At 42.5% G+C, this 22,833-nt stretch overlaps 1 protein-coding gene across 1 annotated transcript in view; it reads left to right on the top strand.

Moving 5' to 3' along the window:
• The window catches only part of IGFBP5 (insulin like growth factor binding protein 5), a 28,290-nt gene extending 5,779 nt beyond the window's left edge, over positions 1-22,511 (top strand). Inside the window, exons 2-4 of the mRNA XM_083153685.1 lie at positions 14,924-15,129; positions 15,230-15,349; positions 16,897-22,511. Of these exons, the coding sequence (XP_083009811.1) occupies positions 14,924-15,129; positions 15,230-15,349; positions 16,897-17,028 (458 nt within the window). The 3' untranslated portion in view covers positions 17,029-22,511. The remainder of the gene's footprint in view (positions 1-14,923; positions 15,130-15,229; positions 15,350-16,896) is intronic.
• Positions 22,512-22,833: the final 322 nt, after the last annotated feature.

Here is a 22,833-nt window from a genome sequence, read left to right as displayed (position 1 = left end):
AGTCATCTAAATTATACCTGCAGACAGGGAAGCCCACTCTGTGGGGTTTTCATTGCCCCCCACAACCAAGCTGCATTATGCCATGGTAGTAAGGTGCTAGTCAGGGCTGGATTAAGGCTGGGGGGGACCGGGGCCCATATAACGTTATATTAGATTTTGCACCTCCCAACAAGACCTATTCCAGGAGGTGCAAAATGCTCTCTACTTGGACTTCACTATTACTATACGATTGTGTCACCTGTGTTGAACTATTACTTTATAATAAAGAAATTTCATCAAAGGTGATTTCAATAATAAATTAAGAAGCTAATCTGGGTACAGAGGATGATGTCCCTGTCTGAAATTGGTCATGTTGGGAGGTACAGATTGTGGGCCAGATGCACTAAGCTTCAAAAGTGATAAAATGGAGAGTGATAAACAGCCAACCAATCAGCGCCTACCTGACATGTTTTAAACACAGTCTGTGACATGGCAGGTAGGAGCTGATTGGGTGGTTGTTTATCACTCTCCATTTTATCACTTTTGAATCTTAGTGCATCTGGCCCTGTGTATATTAAATTTAAACTACTGGAGTATATTGGAAGTAAACAAGTGGCAAGTGTGATAGTACCTTTTACAACATCTGTTAATGGGATAAGCCTGCCAAACTGCTGTCTAGATCTGAGCACAGTGAGACAGAGCCCTCAAATCATGACTAATCCCAACAAAAACACGACAATTGGGAGATATGCAGTCACAATACTGCAGCTTGTGGGCAAATTATTGCACTTCACAGCCACATATACCTGCTGCCAGCATGCATGGCATTGAAGAGGCTTTCATTACTGGGGAATATATCTTAAACTGTTTCTTCAAACAAGGGTAAAGTCATACCCCTTATACACCAAAAATCCCGTGATTTACTCCATTTACACCGCAGTGCCCACAGGCAGTGTAGACGGAGGCGGCGCATGGAGATGACAAGCCAGATACACTGATCGCCATGCTGGGGGCAGCCCAGCACCAAGGTGAGCTGCTGGGCTACCCCCAGCCGTCGTCCGGGAGGTGAATGGATGCCGCACACAGGCATCCATTCACCTCCACCGCTGCTTTCTGCAGAGTATAGCAGACAGAAGTGCAGGCTGTGTATGTGCATGACACGCCCCCTCAATGGGGTGCTGTGCAGAATTCTACTACCAACTGTAATCTTCATGAAACTTGTTTTCAAAAGTAGGCAAGTATGATCCCCCCCCCCCCCCCCCCCCCACACACACACACACACACACACACATGTCCCCTATACAAATTTTGGCAGCATGCTTCTATTCCAGCTCTGCATTCTGCATGCATAGACTGCATATAGCACAGAGTGGCTCCAGAGTCACCTCATTGGTGGCATGGATGTAATGTGTGTGACTGGGGAACCACTACGCGCTGTATGCACTCTGTCTGTGCATGCAGAAGCTGCAGTGTTCCCCATCTGGGAACAGGTGATGCTGGGCACCTGTGTCAGGCAATTAAACCTGTGTTCTGCCCTCTGTGTAAGGAGGTCACAGGTCAACTGCCCCTATTGCCCTCCTCTTAAGCAGCCCATACACGCTGCTTTGTGGGCTTGCTTTCCGTGCTGTACTAGCACGGATCACATTGCATTGCATTGCATGTGCATCCATTGTGCATGCAATGCGATGCAATGTGATGAAACCTAAGTACAAAAAGTATGTGCTTGCATGCACAACGGATGCACATGCAATGCAATGCAATGTGATCCGTGCTAGTACAGCACGGAAAGCAAGCCCACAAAGCAGCGTGTATGGGCTGCTTTAATCCATTTGTGAACAAATGCATGAATTTTCTCTGGTCCCAGGATGTTTTTTTAGGAAATATGTCCTTATAGAACTATAACAACATGAGAACACCCCTCCTATCCCCTTATCACCTCTCAGCTCGTTAGATTTAATACATGACAAATGCTTGCAAGTCACAATATTCATGTATATTTGTGTTCTATTTCTGAGCATTCATGGTTAACATTCATGCAAGGTACCCTATGATATCTGGCATAGTACTACACTACCTGGACATATTCTGGACAATGGAGCAGTATATAAAGGTGACCTGGGTCTTCCAATTCTGGTCCTGTTTAAATTACAGCATAGGCAGAGTCAGATCCTTGACACTGGGAGATGATGTCATCTCTAAGCTCCCAATGTAAAGTGGGCTGACCCGGGAATAACCTGACTTGAAGTGGGGGGTTGAACGGGCATTTTGATGTGAAAGGGCTATTATTAGATTAGTGGTCCTTACACTTACAGGTTGATTTAAACTGTTCATGGGTCAGTTATGGGCCAGATCTCAAGAATGAAAGAAGTTAAGCAAAGACCATACAGTCAGCAGGATCTGTTTATTTACACAGTTGGTTTGAACAGGAACATCATTAATACCTCTCCAACACACGAAGCGCATTTCAAGGTCCATTGTGGAGATCCTGGATTAGAGGAAGGGGTCTGATTCTATCGCAGAGGTTCCCCAGACCCGAATCTACCTCCCACACTATTTTTTTCCCTTTTCATCTCAGTATGAACAAGTACAGTACAGTATATAGCACAGAATGTTCTAGTTACCAACTGTACCCAATTTCCTGTGATAGCCTTGGGGTTTTAGAAGATTTTTGTACCTATTTTTCAACATGGACCAACTATACAATAAAATTATATGTTACCACCTCTTATGTTTGAGGTTTAATATTTATTGAAGATAAGTAATCTACAACAAAGTGTATTCTAATCAGATTGAGAAATCCTGACATGACGGGGATTGTAGTGATCCCGAGTCCGCCAGATTAGCTGTGAAGTGTCCTTGGAAACTATTTTAAAATGTTGGCAACTGTGAACATAGCCCCGGGCTCAGATTTTGTATCAGTAATCAAGGATTAGTCAGGTGCTTGCCAAAACAGAAGATTTGATGGGAAAATTACACAGAAGATTGTTAACCTTGTCACTGCTGTAACTTATTTTGCTGGCCTTAGGGGATGCACCTTATTAACCCCTTTTCAGCTAGACATCTCACTGAATTAAAGAAATGTGATTTAACCAGTGAAAGCCCCGAGTTGCGAATATGTGCCCCTATTGTTCAAAGCTGGTCAACAATCTAATTAAATTTACTCTGTGGACATACCTTTAAAATGCACTTACACACTTAACTCATCAGGACAGTCCTGAGTAGAAGTGACAGTCTTTCCTTCTTATCAAGTGACTCATCAGGGTCAGCAGGTGCAACAGACAGTAGTTGAAGGGTAAGGTATATAAAGGGGTGTACTTTAGCACTTGTGAAGAATTACACACAACCCTGGGGACATCCAGTACTACACTCACTGTGGAGTGCAAAGGGGATTTGGCTGTCTCAATTGTAGATATGCTAAATAGTGGTGGTAGGTAGCCACTTATTTACCTACACAAGGGACCCTACCTATGAGACGGGACCAATTTGATAGCATCCTGATCTCTTTTATTGTCTGAGGCAGTAGTTCCCAAACATGGTGGTCAAGGGCAAGGCTGGGTACACACCTAAAGATGTATCTGTCCAATCTGCTCCGAAACTGTCAACTGAATGGTCATTGGTCCAATGTACCAGTGAATTGTCTGGGAATGACATCTTTCACAGAAATATCACGTTGGCTGTGCAAAACAGCCGATAGCCGATTTATCTAAGCTATATCAGTGCATTGTGCTGTGTGTATGGGTGATCTGCCACTCACTGCACAAGCAGGCTGGTATTTACAGTGTATCTGGGCAGGGGCGTGTATAAATGCCCTATCAGTTGTGGCAACTGATTGGCTGGCATGTATGCAGATATACTGTATATGCAGTGTGTATGCAGAGGTTTTATGGTGTGTAAACACTATATGATTTTCGTTAACTATATTCATTGTTCATATATTGATAACTATGTGAGCTCCCCTTGGTTGTTAATGATTTCTTCTGTCATTTGTACATGCAGCTCAATCGTGCCGTTTTAGCCCCGCCCACCGCAGTGCAATGCCTTAAAAATGGCATTGCACGTCAGGGGTGTGACTAAAACAGCACGATCGTTCTGGTCATGCCCACAGTGAAGTAGCCACCCATGTGGCTCCACCCCCTCCACACACCCTTTCACTCCCTGCAGCCCCGCCTCCCCCCTGAGCTGGCTGCCCTCTCCCGGAAAGGGCAGCCAGAATGTAGGTAAGTATGGTGCATACCCAGCTCTTCCCTCTCCCAGCACTGAAGAGATGTCAGGAGCATGCACTCAGCACCTCTTCAGCAAAGCAGCAGTGATCTCCAGCTCCCTCCAACTTCCCCACCCCCACGGGACATTGCCATCTGTGGGAGGGACAGCAGGACAGTCTCAAAATAGCGGAACTGTACGGTTGTAATCGGGACAGTTGGGAGGAATGCTTTGTTTCTGTACAGGGTAAATACTGGCTGCTTTATTTTTACACTGTAACATACTAGATTTCAGTTTGAACACACCACACCCAAATTTTACTCTTTCTGCACATGTTACACTTGCCCCGTCTGCTGTGCAACATGGTTTTGCCCATTTAAAAATGGCTGATTCTGCTGCATGCAACAGATGGCTGCAGCAGAAGAGTTTTATTAATTAGTAAGAACAAAGTGAGCATTTAGCTGTTTAACTTCTGAGTAAAAATAGGGAAACAGAATGTATCTGGGGGCCTGCAGCAGTTTACATGAGAGAGGTTTTTTTTCCTGGAAAGAAGTAGGGATGTGAGGAAGTGAAGATTACAAGGTGGGTGGGGGAGGGAGAAACTGCTGCGTCAGGACAAAGCATTATAATGAGTGAAGATCCTGAGGACAGACAGATTTGTAAGGGGAAACCTGTGGTTTGTTTAACCCCTGCTTTTTATGCTCCAATCTATTTCCTGAAAGGAGCGTTATGGGGACACCAGCCCGCTTTCTGCTGCTGACAATGGATTCACATGATTAGTCCTGACTTTGCCCAGCCAATGTTTTATTGAAAACATGTTGCAAAGCTTAACATTGTACAAGGATTATCTTTTTTGTATTTAAAGAAAGGACAGCTGGTAAAGTCAGACTCTTATTCTTATTTGAAAAATAAAGGGTGGGTTCATATGACGACTTTAAAAAAGGCAAAATAAATATGTCTCACAGAACCGGAGTCAGAAAAATCTTTGATTTGATGGATGAGAAGTGGTTAATCAAAGGCTACAGACTGTACCGGCTTGGTAAGTGGTTGTTAGGGTACTTATCGGAACAGAGAGAGATAAAGTGGGGAGAGATTAATGACTGACCCATCAGAACCAAACTGTCATTTTCACACTGGGCGATAAATTGAGTGATATTGCCCTGTGTGTATGCTGTACACAATGCCCGATCTACGCTGCCTTGGGCCAATAACGACCCCCTCCTTCATCTGTGCATGCACTTGCCAATGCTGGCACCTTGCCGGATTCCAGCGGCCACCGATACCGGTGGCTACGGGGATCTCTAGGTGTGTGAGCACCTTAAGAAGTTTATTGATTAGTACTGTATCTCTATGCATGCCCATATTATTCCCTGCATCTGGATGACCAAAACACTATTACTAGGGATGCCAATCCCGGGGGATTTTTTTTCAATCCCAGAAATTGGGATTTAAAAATTCTTAATCCTGGTATCCTGGGATTGATATCTCCTAAGTGACACACACAGTGAGCAGGAGAAAAAAAACAGCACCGTACCCCCACTCCGGCCGCCCCGCTCATTTACTTACATGGGCGGCCGGCCGGGAACAGGGCAGTCTGCAGCAGTACCTATGGGAGCAAGCGGGTGGGTAAAGCAGTGACAGCAGAGCCGGTGGGCGGGGAGCCGAAGCTGCGCAGGACTCAGAGGCGCCCGGTCACTCTGGAGCATATATGGGCGGTGTGACATGTGTAGCGTGACGGTCAGAGGTCATGCTGCTCAGGCTACACTGCCCATACCTGCACTAGACTGCAGGCCAGGGATTGGGAACACTTGGGCAGCATCTGAGCGGGTGATATGCACATGCCGATCCTCTGATTGGCCACCCTAAAGGTGCCCATACACTGCTGCGATGTCTAGCAGCAGTGTTCAGATGCCCGATAGCCTGCAAGCCGCCAGGACCTGGATCACATGCGTCCCTGCTTCCCGCCTGCCTCGCCGCCGGAGGGAGGTCCCAGAATGGGTGGTCGGACGGCCAGCCAGTCCGACCATCTGGTCGGGTCCAATGCACACAGGACCACGCATCGGACCCGATTGCATGTCAGGGAGAAGCGATATGGTCCGATTTAACAGGCCGATTGGTCGCAATCGGCTGAAATTGCCTCAGTGTATGGGCACCTTAACTATTACCAATTTACTAATGCTTTATTATGAATATTGGGCTGGGTAAGCCAATACAAATGGGGTGACGGTTGCCCCATGCTGAGCGAGCTGACTTAACACAGATCGCTCAGCACACATCATTGTACATGCCATTACCCTGCGATGTGTGCTGAGCGGTCTGTGCTCAGCAGGGTTTTGTCTTTGCTTATAGGCAAAACACTGTGATCTAAGCTGGAAAACAGCACATGCAATGTCTGTCTCTGCGGGTGCAGGACCGCGCATCACCATCGCTATAGGCTGTACAGTGTACACACAGAGTGATCATTGCTTCATTACTAAAAAGAGGCCTTACATTGCCCTGTGTGTATGCCCCTTTAGGCTGGTTACCCACTGATGATTGGAAATCTGTTTAAAACTAGGAAAACCACGATGTACTTTATGTATGATGTTGCACATGATACATCATTGGCTTTTGTCTAGCTACAACTTGAGAGGCCTTGGGATGCATGCACTTGGCATGCCCCCATGTGACTGTAGCACCCCTTGGTTAATAGCAAGGGAAGAATGCAGGTGATTGCTGATGGGGGATGACTTGTGCAGGTGTGTATATAGAAGACACAAATAGGGGGAGGGGAGGTTGTTAGAGAATGCCAGATACTAGAGAGGTCATGTTTCCACAGCTGATATACACAGTGACATTGGCAATACAAGGATAAGCCTGTTTGATTTTTATCCCAATTAACTGACCCCGGGGCTTTTTTCACAAGCAGTTAATCAACTCGCTGTCACAGGAGAGCCCTGGCAGGGATTTCTCTAGGGAAATAAATAAATAAAAAGAGTATTCAACTCCTCAAATTTTAGACTTTCAGTTCCTTAGAAAAGCCTAACAAAACTTTAATACATTAGAAAATCAATCATAATATGTGGGGCTAAATGTAATAGATTCTGAGTTGCTGGAGGAACAGGATTTTGGTCTGCCCCTGGTTTTGCCTTGTAAGTGTTTGCTGCTTTAAAACAATGGCCAGACTAGTATAAAACAGGGTTGCCGACCCTCCCGGAATTCCCGGGAGTCTCCCGAAAATCGGGCCCCCCTCCCGGCCCCCCGGAAGGGTGGGCAACCCTCCCGGAATCTGGGGGACCCCCCTGAACCCCCCGAATCGCGGCATGCAAATGCCACAATCCGCAGGTCTCAGAGGAGGGGGCGGAGCTAAAACGGCACAATCGCGTCATTTTAGCCCCGCCCCCTCCATGGGTATCAGTAATTTCTTCTATTTCCCATAGTGGGGGCGGGGCTTAATGATGTCTCTGTCAAGCCCCCCCCCGATCGGGTAAGGAAAGTCTCCTCTCCGGGCTTCTCCCGGAGAGGAGCATTAAAAAGTCGGCAACCCTGGTATAAAATCCCTTACCTGTGGCAGCTCAGCGGCTGTAACATTTAGCTCCTGGGATCTATTATCTGAAACTTGTCATTTTCCGTTATGTGTAACCCAGGGTTGCCTACCTGACCCTCTCCATGAGGGAGAAAATGCTCTGTTCCTGGACTTCATTGGTAATGTATGATTGCCATCACCTGTGGTGAAACACCTTCCTTATCAATTACCTAGCTCACCACAGGTGCTGGCAATCATACATTACCAGGGAAGTCCAGGAACAGAGCATTTTCTCCCTCATGGAGAGGGTCAGATAGGCAAGTATGTACCTAACCGTCTCCTTCAGGGAGAATATGCTCTGTTCCTTGACTTCCATGCAATGTATAATTGCCATCACCTGTGGTGAAATACCTTTCTTATCAATTACCTAGCTCCTCACAGGTGATGGCAATCATACATTATAAGGGAAGTCCAGGAACAGAGCATTTTCTCCCTCATGGAGAGGGTCAGATAGGCAATCCTGGTGTAACCACATTTGACATCTACTCATTTAAAAATGACTCCTGTTTTGAAAACCGTTTCCCCTATCATTGCCTTCCTTAATAAACTGTTTTGCAGAGCTCATTATAGTTACCATTCACCTTCTACTTCTTTAAGGTTTCATGGACCTGCCTGGATTGTGTGTATCTATTTAATATCATGCTGTGTTATATCTGCCGAAGTCAGACGATGGTGACTTTGACACTAGAAGAGCATGAGCAGTAACCTGTAATTTTGTTAATATATCATTCCTACTGACATGGGATTTGTTTTAGTGGAAATGGCTGAACCGGGATTAGTATAGAATCCTGGCGGTCGCCCGACCGACGACAAGGGAGGGCTGTGGATCCCCACCCCCCTTGCGGGCCCGGTGCCTCGCTGTGCTCGGCACATTATTTTATTCTCCCTCTATGGGTGTAGTGAACACCCATAGAGGGACAAAGTGCCGGCATTGCGGCAGTCGAGATTATGGCGTACCTGCCACTAACCCTGGTCCAGCCTGTGGTGTGAATGGAGTTTCAATCTGGATTGAAACCGTTAGGTCCGACCCAGGTTTTTGGTGGGAAACGGTATTACTAGTCTCCTAGGTAAGAAAATAGTATTGCAGTGATAGTAACTGTAATGCTGTGCTTTATTATTTCAGCTTTTACCCTTCACAGTATATAAGATATTTGGGGGGTGCTTTAGATGCATGTGATTGAGTTATGTATTTTTATTTATTAAGTATTACTTTTGTAAGGCTGTGTGCATCTAGTTCAGCTGCCTTTGGTAAATTCTATTGTTAACAGGAGAGTCCAATTGGCAGTAGCCCTTTCATATATGGTCAAAATTCTAAAAAAAAGAAAAACCTCCTATCACTGGTGACAACACACAATTGTGCTAGCAACAAAGCTTGTCAGCCCTTCATACTGTAAATTGGCATGTAAACAGCAGTTTAAGCAAAGCTGCCCAGAATTGATGTACATGCGCAAAACTAACTACATTACATTTGCCCCTCCTTCTCTCAATATATATACTGTATGTATACTATATACTGTGCTAGCCACAGAAACTAATGCCATCTTCAGGTGCCTTGAGGGCTGTAAATGCACTGTAAAGGTGACAGAACCTGGCAGTGTGAACCTTCACCGCAACCATTAGCTTTGAACTTGGTGGCGTTAGTAGTAGTCAGTTATGAACTGTTTCAGTAGATCTGAGTTTGCAGCCACACAAATCCTGGCAAGTTAGATATTTAAATTGCATGGGGTTGTTGCGTTTGGTGAATACGCCCTATAGAGAGATGGAGAAAACAGGAGATAAGACAGACATCGTTTAGATATTTTATTTTTGGGCCAAGTTGTGGTGAAAATTTAGTAAGCACTTGAAGTGACACACCTTAAACTTAGTTATGGTAGATCAATAAAAGTTTGAGAACTAACCGTAAGAGCTGAACAAGGCACTTAAGATTCCGCACTACTGCTAAAAATGGGGTGCTGAGAATTCCTAGAAGCCTACAAAGAGAAGAATTGGTTAACAGCCAGAATACACTGAGACATGCAGGATTTGTCTAGCTTTACATGAGTCTCATACAGTCCATGCTTTTCAACACGTAATTGCAAATAGAAGCCAGGTCGTGAACAAGGGGTGATTGTGCAACTCTTATTAGCACGTGTAACAATGTTACTTTTCTCTGGTTTGGGGTCATACTCCTGTAATAGAGGACCTTCTGTGGTTTTACCGATTCTCTCCCAGAAGGACCATAAATCCAAGGTTTTCCAGTCCAGACACATACATTAATATAGCGCTCCATTTCTGAATATTGTTTACATCCAGGTTTCTGTTACATTTTATGATGCTAAATAATACACGGGGGAAGAACTAGTGCAAGGTATAAATTGTAGGAACAAACAGGTTTTCTTTCAATCAGATCTACAAGCTTGTAGGCTGAAAGGTTGAAATGCAAAATTATTTCCCAGATTACAAAGCAGGTTTAATATTTATAATGACGAAGATATGTTATAAACTGAGCGTTGGAAGACCAAGCTGGCTGAATGCGCAGAGAGAATGGGAAAATGGCGGCTTTTAGTTCCTACCCGCTCCAATCTGCAATCTCTGGCTTCACAGCTTCCGCCCTCCATATCCAGCAAGTTTGAAACAGATCATTTTGCTTTACTGTCTGTTAAGGAGTAATTTGGTCAGTGGAATGACCTCTAGTGGCCACTGGTGGTACTTCACCTGAGAGGTGAGGCGTAATTAGCCTTTTAAATATATAGATTATTGATTTATTCAATGCTTTAAAACCAAATAAAAATCTGAATCTAAACCAACACACTTGATGGTGATTTTGCCAAACCCAAAACACGGGGTCCGCACTCGTCTCTAGTTTTAAAGTATTAATACTAGAGAACTGGGTCTTTTTTAGGAACACATTTTGAAAGCTTGTCACTTTCATTGGGTATTAGGAGCAATTGGCAGCTGGCCATAAAGGATCACGAGTCCTTGAATTTGTTATCACCAGGCTGCCATCTTGGCCTGATTCAGGATCTCGGTCAATGCTGACATTACATATGAGCAACAGGGCCGGATTATGGTCTGTGGGGGCCCTGGACATCAAAATTGCCCTCGGAGGCAGGTGGTACTTGGGCAGCAGGGACACGGGGAGCGGGGTCCCTGTGGCGTATGGGAAGTCAGTGGTGTGGTCCCTGCGGTGGATGGGCAGTCAGCGACAGGGTCCCTGCGGCGGATGGGAAATAGTATCGCTACTAGTTCCCATCTGCCGCAGGGACCCTGCTGCTGACTGCAGTGCCCAGCTGTCTCAGGGACCCCTTCCTTTCGCATGCTGCCTGCCACCCACCACCACCTCAACAGTGCCGATGTGGGGGCCCCTGGTGTGTGGGGGCCCTGGGGCAACCGCCCCTGTCGCCCCGTACTTAATCTGGCACTGTTGCACAAAAATCACTGCGCAATGCATCACACAGTGCTGGGCATTCCTGGTGGGAGCTGGTTGAACAGATAGACTTCGTTCATTTCATGGGCGTATTATAGAAGTATCAAAGGCATCTTGCTGATGTGTTCGTGCAATGAGAGGCTCAATTACTCACAATGCAGGGAATACTCAGATTACCATTGGGCTGGTGCAAGTGTCAATTGTGCAACCATGTAAAGATGCACCAGGAATTTTTATAGCGTCTACAGATGCTGAATGTGGACATTGCAGTCCTTGCACAGTCTTTTATATGGGAAGAGCACCAGGGAAGAGCTTTGTTGCTGCATTTGCATTAAGTTGCAGATGGGCAACTTCCACACACAACACAGCTGTGACAGCATGTGCAGCCACCTGTTGAAGCAGACTTCTTGGGTGCTTAACCAAAATCCCTTTGCTTGGAACTAGTGGTACAGTATATGGGAGTATGAGAGAAGGATCCTTGGATCTAAGATGATGATACAGGCAAGTTGCTGAGTCTGCACTGATGACGTGTTTGGGAGATCTAGCAGCTGTGCTTATGTGTCTGTCTCAGAATTCCAGGCGGTACATAAGGAATCTTGGTTCAATATTTACTAAGACATTTCCCCCCAGTGTCATCCTCATTATAGTCCGTTTATGTGCGGAGTGATGTGTGCTATTCTCCTTTTTTATTATCTTTCTCCGAAATGTAATCCCATCCAGAGGTCAGCACTTTACCATTCAGACAAGGAGTATTGTTGCACCTGCACTGCTCCTTAGGGTCTATTGTGAGGGAGCTGTAATTGAATTCCCTTTCTTTATTTGCAGTGGGAGAGAGGTGTAGTAAATGAGCTAGGAGAAGAATTTGATGTGAATGTAACTGGTCCTTTCAGAAGTATTCAAAGGCTGACCGCAAGGTCACAGTGACATTGACAGAAGGAGGAAAGTTGGGAGGAGAATCTACTTTTCAGATTGGAAGAGAAGTCTAGAACTTTAGTGATCTGTCCTCCGCCTATACCAGGTCCTCTTCGTCTTGATAAACCTGCTATACTGGGGTTTCTCAAATATGACACAATTCACGTTTTGGACAAATAGTCCTGATTTTAGAGGCAGTGTCCCAATTCTTGGCCTTGCTGTATGGACTAGGGATTAGGCTTAATTTAAAAAAAAAAAAATGTTCGGCCGTATGGATTTCTAATTATGGTCCTGCGCAATTCACTTGTATTTAACTGCATTACTACAATGGGGGTAGTACGATTGCCAGTGACGTATTGTCCCAGTCAATGTTCCACAGTACTCACCACAATTTACTTGTGTTTGGATATCAAAAGTGTTGCAATGAAGGGTGCAATTTGCGCTGCTGTTGCTGAGTTTTAAACACTACGGCAATTCGCCAACTCTGTCGGCAATTTAATTACCACAAATGTGTCCGTTTTTGAAAATACAGTATGTATAATCTAGTGTTTTTTTCTTACTCCAGCATCTTTTTTTTTTGCTTAAAAACACTGATAGTCATCTGCAATGGGCCATAGGAACAGAGCCTTGCAGGAAGCTACATACACTATTGTTTCCATGCGACTGCTTGGGTCTGACCTAGATGAGAACATCTCTGCCAGGGAATAGAGGTGGTAGAGAAAAGGACACATCAGCACACGGTTAATGCTGTTGGATTATGCTCAAACAAAAATAGTTCCAGGCAGAAAGTCACTGGAACCTGAGCTGGAAATTGATGTAGGCGTGTAGATGTTTCATAATTAACACTTGTGGCAGTGAAACTGATTAAATGCACCATCATTTTGCTCTGTTCGTGGATTTCCAACATAGCCATTGTCTCCTATGCCAGCAAGTGCCTGTGACAGAGCTCTGGAACCTGGATCAGTTCCAGTATAAAGTTTTGAATAACTACATCTAGTCAAGGAGCCCTTTCTTGGACATTTGCTATAGATTATTGTGGAAATGTTTGTACTTCCATTTCCTTAAGTTTTCAAAAGAACCTGGTCTTGCTGACAGTTAGTTACTTGGTGAAGATGCAGTGTTGTATAACAAAATTCACAAAAAGTGAACAAATGGAATCTGATCTATGAGCAATGGTTTTTTAGAGCAGGAACATAAAATGTTGGGTTTTACCGCCCTCTAGTGGTGGTTAAGGATAACAGATGTCTGTTAACAGCTATACAGGTTTGTTAGCAATATTTATGGCTAAGAACAATAGCGTTTACATTAATGCAAAATCATTCTTATCTTTTGGTACACTTGCTTTAAAAAGAACAAAGAGTAATGAATAGTGTGAACAGAATATATGTAGCAATCACTGAAATGCTGTAATATACTATGTTTATTACGTGCCTCATAGTTCGGTGATAACACTAGTTCATCTGCATTTGTCCTTTTATTTAAAATTCCAATATCGGAGGGGGTACAGTGTGCGCTTATATTGTTTTGTGATGTTTTGCCTCAGGGACAAGGCTGGATTTCCAATCTGTATGCTAGATATAGGAACAAAATATATAAAAACAGTGGCAATAAGCTTAAAACACTTTTTTGCAGTTAAATTGTCTTAAATAAATATCGTTAGTGAAGTGTTCCTTATTCAAAGTCTTTTCTATTCAAATTGGTTCTATTATATATTTAAATATATATTTAAAAGTATAAAACTTTTTTTACAAAAATATATAAAATATAATTTACCTACAGTGACTTTGGCTGCATCCCCCACACACATCGAGTTGATAGAAGTTAATGTTTCCCATAGCAACCAATCCGATCCCAGCTACTGCTAAGTAAATGGTAGAATATGATTGGTTGCTATGGGCAATAGCTCCACTTCTTAAAACCTGCACTTTAGTTAATATAACCCTTAAACTCTCTGGCAAGGATAAATAGACACACACAAACAGGACCGAGAGACACATGATGCACAGAGATTGGAGAAGACAGGACAGAAAGACAGAGAGAGTTCTGGGAGACGGGAACACAATACTCCAGCGCTTTCCCCGGCAGTCAGATTTTTCCCCAGGCAGTTTCTCCTTCTCATTAGCGATCATCTCTGGTCGCTGATGAAAAGGAGACACTAAGCAATATATTGCTCCATGTGTACATACCTTTAAGGTGCGTACACATAGGCTATAATCGCTGGCAATATGGTCGCTGAGCGACCATATTGCCAGCGATTGGAGTGTGCACCGGTGATAAATCGCCGGGTGTGTTCTCTCGTTTTTAGCCCCCTTATGATTGCTGGTCGCAGGAGTTTGCCTGGTCTATAGGCTCCATGGTCATACAAACATAATGATTATGGTTGCCAGATCATCCCTTTAATAAGCACACATATGAATTACACAGGTTCTTGACTGCTCATCAAATGCAATGACAGTTGGTATGAACTCCAACACCACCCAACCCATACAGTGGAGCAGTGGAGAATTTGACACTAGTAAGCAATCAGAATCTGCCTATCATTTTTAAACCTGCAGCTTCCTCTAAGCTGACCGGTTGCTATGGGCAACACTTTTCCACTGTTTTCACTGGTTGCTACATCAACCCCTTAGTTCTTGAAAGAAACAACTTGTGGAAATGATGATCCTTTAAAGAATGAATACAGACTTCTACATACAAACTTTTCAGATTCCTGATTTGTATGTAATTTGTGTCTGGTTCCAACCTTGAACAAGTAACTTTGATATTCTAGGCTGTGCTAGCTTACAAGTTTATGTGTTTAATTCATGTTAAGAAATATCCACTTGCAATAACGTGTATTATTCTTTCCTACTCTCTTGCAGAGCGAGAATCGACAGAGGAAAACCCTACTGCATCAGAAACTGATGAAATCTATCCCCCAAAGCCACGTAAAGGAATGCGAGGGGTCCCTGATCACAAGGTTATAGCTTTAAACAATTTCCGGCATAAGAAACAGTCTGCCGCAAGGATCGTATCTGTGGAAACCAAATCTCAGACGCACTCCTCCCCTGAGTACATCATTGAGATAGTAAGTAAGGGTTGCAAAGGGATTGGGGAGCACTAAATGGATACATATGGTACTAGTGATTCCACCTACCGCAATGCCTAATGGCTGACGTTTCTTTCAGGGTCCCTGTCGTAGGCAAATGGAAACTGTAATGCAAGACATGAAGGTTTCACATCGCATGTACCCAAGAGCTTTTTATATCCCTAACTGTGACCGGAAAGGATTCTTCAAAAGGAAACAAGTAAGAGAATCTGCCACATTCCAATCAACTTTCATTAATAAAGGGGGAAATTCATATCCAGGTGTTATTTCCGACAGGGGAAATAGCACCCACCGTGTATTCAATGCCTATTCAATGCTGACTGCATTGAAGACAGATCTCCACAAAACAGATCCGATTTTGAAACCAGTCAGATTTGCCTTGTCGGAAACGGCCGTGGATTGTCGAATTCACAGCCGAATCTTGACAATTCACAGGTGTTTTCGCTGGCACGCCCCCTTTTAACCACTCGACAGATGAAACATCGAATTCCTCCTGTCAAGCCAGGCGTTAACGGGCCAGCATATACACTTTTCAACAGTCAGAATCCAAAATTCAATCCCCCCTAATTCTGATATACTTTTTTTTCTGTTCACATTAAAATGCGTTAATCGCCAAAACAGGGTCACTAAGCCATATTAGTGAGGCTAGATTGGCATAAGGACAGTTGTTGTTATTATTATTATTATTATTAATCTCATCTTTGTGCATCACCAAATTTGAAGTTGACATGGATAGAAGTGCTCATCATAGGAATGTGCACTGCAGTGCAGAGTATTTCAGGATATATGTGTAACAAGCGTAAGGACAGACTGAGAGTTGAAGGAGCAGAGTCACAAGCAGCAGAGTATATCAGGAGATGAGTGATGTGTTATTGAGGACAGAACTATATTGGCCTTATTCTAGTTCACTCTTTCTGACAAAATCCTTCTTAGATGGACAAAACCATGTGCACTGCAGGGGGGCAGATGTAAAATGTGCAGAGAGAATTAGATTTGGGTGAGTTATTTTGTTTCTGTGCAGGGTAAATACTGGCTGCTTTATTTTTACACTGCAATATAGATCTCACTTTGAAGTAAACCCCCCCCCCTAAATCTAATTCTCTCTGCACAAGTAACATCTGCCCCACCTGCAGTGCACATGGTTTTGTCCATCTAAGAAGGATTTTGTCAGAAAGAGTGAACTAGAATAAGGCCCTATATGTGACAAAGGCAATGGGGTGTACTTAATGCTTTCTGCTCGCTGTCACAGCTCACAGGGTCAGTATTCAACTGACCCCCTACACGTGCCGTTTCCCCCTCGCTAGGTTTTTGGAGCGAGGGGAAAACGGCCTATGCGGCCGATAAAACAGCAAGGCTTGTGGCTAAATGCAGCGGGCTCCCTGCATTAGCCGCAAGCCATCGCTGTTTAGGGGATTCCTCGTTCTCCTCTAAGAGCGAGGATTTCCTTGGCGCTTTGAGTTAGCGGCCAGCGCGAGGATCGCTTGTTTTCTGCGATCCCCGCCGTTTAACCCCGTATTGAATACATCCCAATGTCTTCATGTGAGGAACAGAGTGGAGACAGCAGAAAGACACAAACTGAGAGGTATATAGTGGAAGAAGCAGGGTACCCAGAAGTATACAGTTGATATGGGAAGACATTTATATAGTGAAAGGAGCCGTATCCAACAACAGCACAGTGTTCTGAGGCACATATATCATTCAGTTCATCCATTCAACTAAATTAAATTATGTCTTGTTTTCCGGCAGTGCAAACCTTCTAGAGGCCGCAAGCGTGGAATCTGCTGGTGTGTAGATAAATATGGACTTAAACTTCCTGGTAGTGACTACGCCACCAGTGATCTGCAGTGCCACAGCTTTGACAGCAGCAACATCGAATGATCGCCTGATCAATAACCCACAGCGGTCAGATGGACATGATCACTCTTGTTTTTGTACCTTTTTTTCCTGGGATATCCCAGCGGAATCTTCTCCTTTTTTTTTTTTTTTGGTTTAACTTGTATTTTTTTCCTCATCTCATCGGCAATACCGAAAAAACAATCTTGAAAACTTGAGAAGTAAAAAAAAAAAAAGACAATGATGAAGAAGCCGAGGAAAAGAGATTGTCTATTGAGTTTATAAACCACAGTGTGAAGCTTGAGGCAACAGAAAAGTAAAATATGTTTCTAGAGAGAAGGTTGGGGGTTTCCCCTAGAGAAGATCTGTTGCAATTTAAAAAAAAATATATTATTTTGTTTATTTTTGACAATGGGAAAGTCCCAATAAGCTTGTGTTAGCTCCATGCTGTCTCTGTTTTGGTATCAACTGACTGAGAGAAATCACAGCACATGTGTAATATTTCAGAGAAATGTATGTGGTCAGAAATATTTGTTTTGTTTCTAAATGAGAAATCTAGTCGGTGGTCTGTAAATTTCAGGGCTTGCCCCACCGAAAGGCCTGAAAAAATATGCTAGAGATAACCAATCAGTCAGCAGACCCAATATTAGCTCCAGCCTGTGTACCTTTGCAAGTCACTCTCAATAAATCAAGTGTTGGTGAAACGCATTGAGGAGAGATGAACAGGAGGTGACATTCTGGTTTGTTTTTCACTGATTGGCCCAAGCTCTAGAAATTGCTAACCTGTCACTTTAATACTAATAGAATTTTTTTCTCTATTTTGACGAGCACAGGACACTTGTGAAGATGCACTCCATATTTAGAAATTATTGCTTGAGGGCAGTGGCAGTGCTATATGTTTCAATAATTATTTTCTCCTTGCATTGACTCCGTGTCATATAAGGCATGGTATATATGAGGCCTGATGCCAGCCCACTCTATACAAAGACTTTTTTCTTTTCAGCCATTAGAACCCTATGTACTCAATCACAGCTGGGTCTGTAGAGAATCATTGTTTGGTTTTTAATAGCTTGTTTCTACAGCAGTAAGTCTTATTATGCCTTATTTGCTTAAAAGCTGTGACATTTTTGTTTCTTTTCTACAATTATTTTTTATTAATTTTACTTTTTGTTTTCTGTTTCCATAGTATAAATAGAATGTTAAAATATCAATAACTACCACTTTTTTTTAATTGCCCATTTTATTATTTTTGTTTCATAGTTGAAGGCATCACCCGCTGGTCCAGGTCCCCTTTTCACTAATTCAAGGGCAATATGGCACTAAAATAGTTGTAGAAAAACACAAATTCCCACACCCCTGCCCCCTCTGTAGTATGATTGGTGCTGTTTCTCTTAATGACGTTTCAATAGTTTGTTGAAAAATATAAGCTATATGGACAGGTTGCAACTTTTTTAATGCATCTGAAAATAATTGAGTTAATCTTTGAGTTACTGACTAAGTTAGAGGGTTTAGCTGATGGTTCTTGGGTAATGGAAGGTCAAATGACTCAAGCTTTAAATGAATGAAGGCTTTAGACACTATTCTGAGTCTTACAAAGCCATATGGAAGCATTTTTTTTTTTTGCAATACTTTTTTGTACTCTGAACTAGTTAAAGGTTTAGGTGGAATAGATAGAAAACCGTGTAAAAGTTAGGAAAACAGAAACACCAACATGAAGATCAGTCCCATGGAATCTGCCACTTGTTTCTCAGAAGAATACATTGTTAAAGGCAAATGGCTCTGCTGGATTATGTACTGTTCATTTGTACTAAAGAAAATTATGGCTGAATATAAAGTATTGTCTTCAGAATTAAATGCTAAGGACTAAAAAGGACTGGGTTCAGTTTGAGAATTTGAAGGATTTCAGAAGTGGTAGTTCCAACCTTGACTTCAGACGGCCATGATGGGTGGCATTCACACGACTTTAAGTAGTGTTGCTCATGGTTAAGCATGGCACTCCTACATTTTGCTGCCTTTTATCTCTATATGGAAACATGCAAGACAATGAGTTGACAAGTGAACTTTGCAACAAAACAAAAAAAACTGATGGAACCTAACACCAAGTTTTCTGTTGAAATGTTTAATGGAAATAAGCTTATTCCTTTTGAAATTCTGAATGTTCTCAGCACTGTGTTGCGTACTATGTCTTGAAACTTTGTATTCTCACTCCTGTAAGAAACAAATGTATTTTAGTTCTGGTTAAAGCTTGTATTCCTGATCTGTGTGACTTTAGAGACCAGTGGCAAATACCACGGCTTATGCCTTACTTGATGTTGGTTGAGGTTGGTGACCTAAACTATCAATGGAACATACAGCTCCTGATATTTTGAAATGTAAGTTCTAGAACAGTCCTATTATTCTGCCTTCCTTGGAGTAGTCCAAGGGTAAAGTAAAACATTTCTTTTTTAGATCACTGAATTTGTGACAAGCTTTTATCAGCTTGAAGTGGACAATATGTAGATGCAATCAGAATAACACACATTGGCTGAATAGTCCCCTTTACCAAAAGGACAAAGTGAGAATCTAAACATAATGCTAGTTATTATGGGTTCTGTATTTTTGTAGTTTTTGTGTTTTATTCCAACAAGTGATGTTGTTTTTTTGTTTTTTTTTTACACTATGGAAAAATGTTACCAAATCAAGGCTGCACTAAATTGCAGCTAGTATCCAACAATTTTTAATATGCCAGCAATATTAGGATATTTTAATAAGATCCCAACACCTAGTATACACTAAAATGTCAAAATTTCTATAAGGACATTAGAATAAATCAAAAGGCATTTTAGTCTGTCCCTGTATAATTAGACACAACATTTCTTACAATATAGTATGAACTAGACCAGTGGTAGCCAACTCCAGTCTTTGAGAGCTACCAACAGTTAACGTTTTCCAGGTCTCCTCACAGAATCACAAGTGAAGTAATTATCTCCAGCTGTGGATCATTTCTAATGTGTCAGTCGATAATGAGTGCACCTGTGCCCAGCTAGGTGATCTAGAAAACGTGAACTGTTGGTAGCTCTCGAGGACTGGAGTTGGCTACCACTGTACTAGACCATCCCGCTACAGGACTCTCACTGGAAACCAATGTAGAAGTATGTCATCTCCTTTATTACACCCACTGCCATTTTGACAGATGTAGTGCCCCAGTTTTAGGCTATTTTTCTACTTGTGCTTTTGTGTTTTTTACTTAATTGTTAGTTTATTATTAGTTTAATATTTTTTACATCACCAATGGCAAGCAACTAACACTGTAGATGGAATATGTATGTGACATTGTTTTGTAAAACGTATTTTGTAATTGTAGACCAATAACAATCCTGAATGATAGCAAGATAAAAATCATCATCCATACAGTTGGGCTTGTTCAACATTGTCGTGCAGTAAGCGTAGTTATTAGGGCTTTCATTTTTGATGCAGTGTAGGAGGTGAGAACAAAATTTTGATTGGTTGATCACGGTAGCAGCACAATTTTGAAAGTAAAACCATGTTGTTGAGTAAGCCACAATGACCATAGTATTGGTAACTGTTAGGTCTTGTCAGCATTGCTTTAGTTGTTTTTAGTAAGTACATTTAGCGGCAGCCTATTGGCCTCTTGCTAAACATACACAGGTCTGAGTTGGGAGCAAAGCAAACAAAATCATTAAAATTTTCACCTGGGTAAAAACATATTGCACTCCAGATAAAACAGATATAAATTGTGCTGGGGAATTTTAGATTTGGGAGGTATATTTCCAACCTCAAATCTAAATTGCAGTGTTAAATAAAGCTATCCAGCATTTCTGGGCTACATGCAAAATCAGCCAATATTTACACTGCAAGCAAAAACATATAAATGTATTTGCACCTATTGCATTGTAACATGGATTGTCCATGTGCCAAGTGTCTTGCTTTTTGGGGGGCATTGCTCCTACAACAGAATCAGTCCTACAATGTTTAATTGGGGGGGGGGTTTCAATGCAAAATGCACAGTGCAACTTACCTAGTTGTATTTGTGTATACTCCAAAAATAGGACACACCCTCTTTAGTCCTGTTGCCAATATTAAAAATCTTTCTGCAAATTTAGTAAGATAGTAAGAGGGCTAAATATACCTAGAAACAGGGTATTATACCATCAACCTGTTCTAAAGGGAAACCACATACAGTAATTAGCCGGATTCATTTTATTGAAAAACAAACTATCAAATGATATGGCATATCCTAGAATTATAACAAAATATTGTAAGTACTTTAGACTACTTATTAACATGTAGTCTAAAGAAAAAAAATATTGGGTTCCCTTTCATTATTTATTTTGTTATAGCCGCTATTAGCAAGTTGGTGATCAGTAAGTGTATCGGGACTTTGTGATGTTAGAAATGACCATATTAGGAATATCAAAGTCAGGTTTTGTTGTTTTGTTTCTATTCTCTATCTAATACTTGACAAACAGCATTGTACATATTATCTCCTGCCAGGATTTGAAGAATTATATGTTTCTAAAACTATAAAGGTACTTTCCTGGTCCAGTTAATTTGTATTGGCTGAGATGCACCCAACGTTTAAGTCAGCAGAAACTTGGGGGTAGATTCAATTAGCATCCGGGCTTACCACAGGATAAGTGCACAAAGCTATTCAGTTATTTTCCATGGGAAGCCCATTGCTAAAGCACATTAAGCCATACAGTAGCTGCTGGGTTAAGTGCCTGGAGCTATACCATTACCATTGACCAAAAACCTTCTACTAACCATAGAAGTACTAGTTACTGTAGATTTCTGTTTGCTTCTCAAGAGAGCCTCAGCAGAAATCTGCAATAAATGCACCCTCTGGCATACCTCCTAACTGTCCCACTTTCAGCAGGAACGTCCTGGTTTTTGAGGACATTCCTGTGTCCTGCCTGGGGCTGGCAGTGTCTCGCAGTGGGGGGAGGGGCGGTTGGGAGTCCCCCCTGTCATCCGGAGAATAGACGCTGTGCTCATGCAGAGAGGCTGGGTGCTGGCCAGCAGCTTACAGAGCCGCTGGTCAGGCCCTCACAGCGGGGAAAAGGGGCATGGCCTCACGGGAATGATGCGATTTGTAGGCCACTCCACCTTGCCGCTAAGCCACACCCCCTAATTTTGGGCGCAGCTGTCCTTCTTTACTTGACTGAGAAGTTGGAAGGTATGCCCTCTGGGGGCTCCAATTTAATAGCTCTGGGCTCTTTCCTGGAAGTTAAAACACTGCAGAGAGTTCCAAAGCTAAGTGAAACTAAGTTAGCTCTCATTTTGGGGGATTGTATGATCCAAGCTACCTTTAAACATCATATTTTCAATTATCTTGATTTTAGGAACAACCTGCTCAGAATTCCCCCATTTATTTATTTTTTCAGGATTTACATTGTAGCTGTGAGCTCTTTTTGTATATTTTTTTTTAAAGACTACTAAATATGAAATGTAAAGTTGCCTTACATAAAATAGTTTCAGAGAGTTTTTAGAAGTTGAGATATTTTATATAATAGTGATAACAAAAAACACCCAACTGTCTCAAATTTGGTTGGGCAATCCCATTCATGGCTTTGAATAGAACGGGATTAGCACACAGGAGAGCAGAATTTTTATGCTATTGGCCAAATTGGGGCAGGCCTTTGTCCCATGTGAAAATGTTGGGCTATACAGATGACTGAATACACACTAGCTTTCACACTGTTGCATAGCGAATTAAGGTTTGTAGCAAACATTTTGAGTCCTGTAAGGTTTTCAGAAATTTTTCAGATATTTTCAAACTTTAGAAGACGTCCTTATTTTTTCAACTTGCATATTATGGTAGGTGGCCTTTTGCATGCGATCTTGCGTATG

Source organism: Crinia signifera, chromosome 7, assembly GCF_055691185.1.
Source record: "Crinia signifera chromosome 7, ASM5569118v1, whole genome shotgun sequence".
NCBI lineage: Eukaryota > Metazoa > Chordata > Amphibia > Anura > Myobatrachidae > Crinia > Crinia signifera.
The sequence above is the reverse complement of the archived record's forward strand: the minus strand, read 5'-3'. Positions and strand labels throughout refer to the sequence as shown.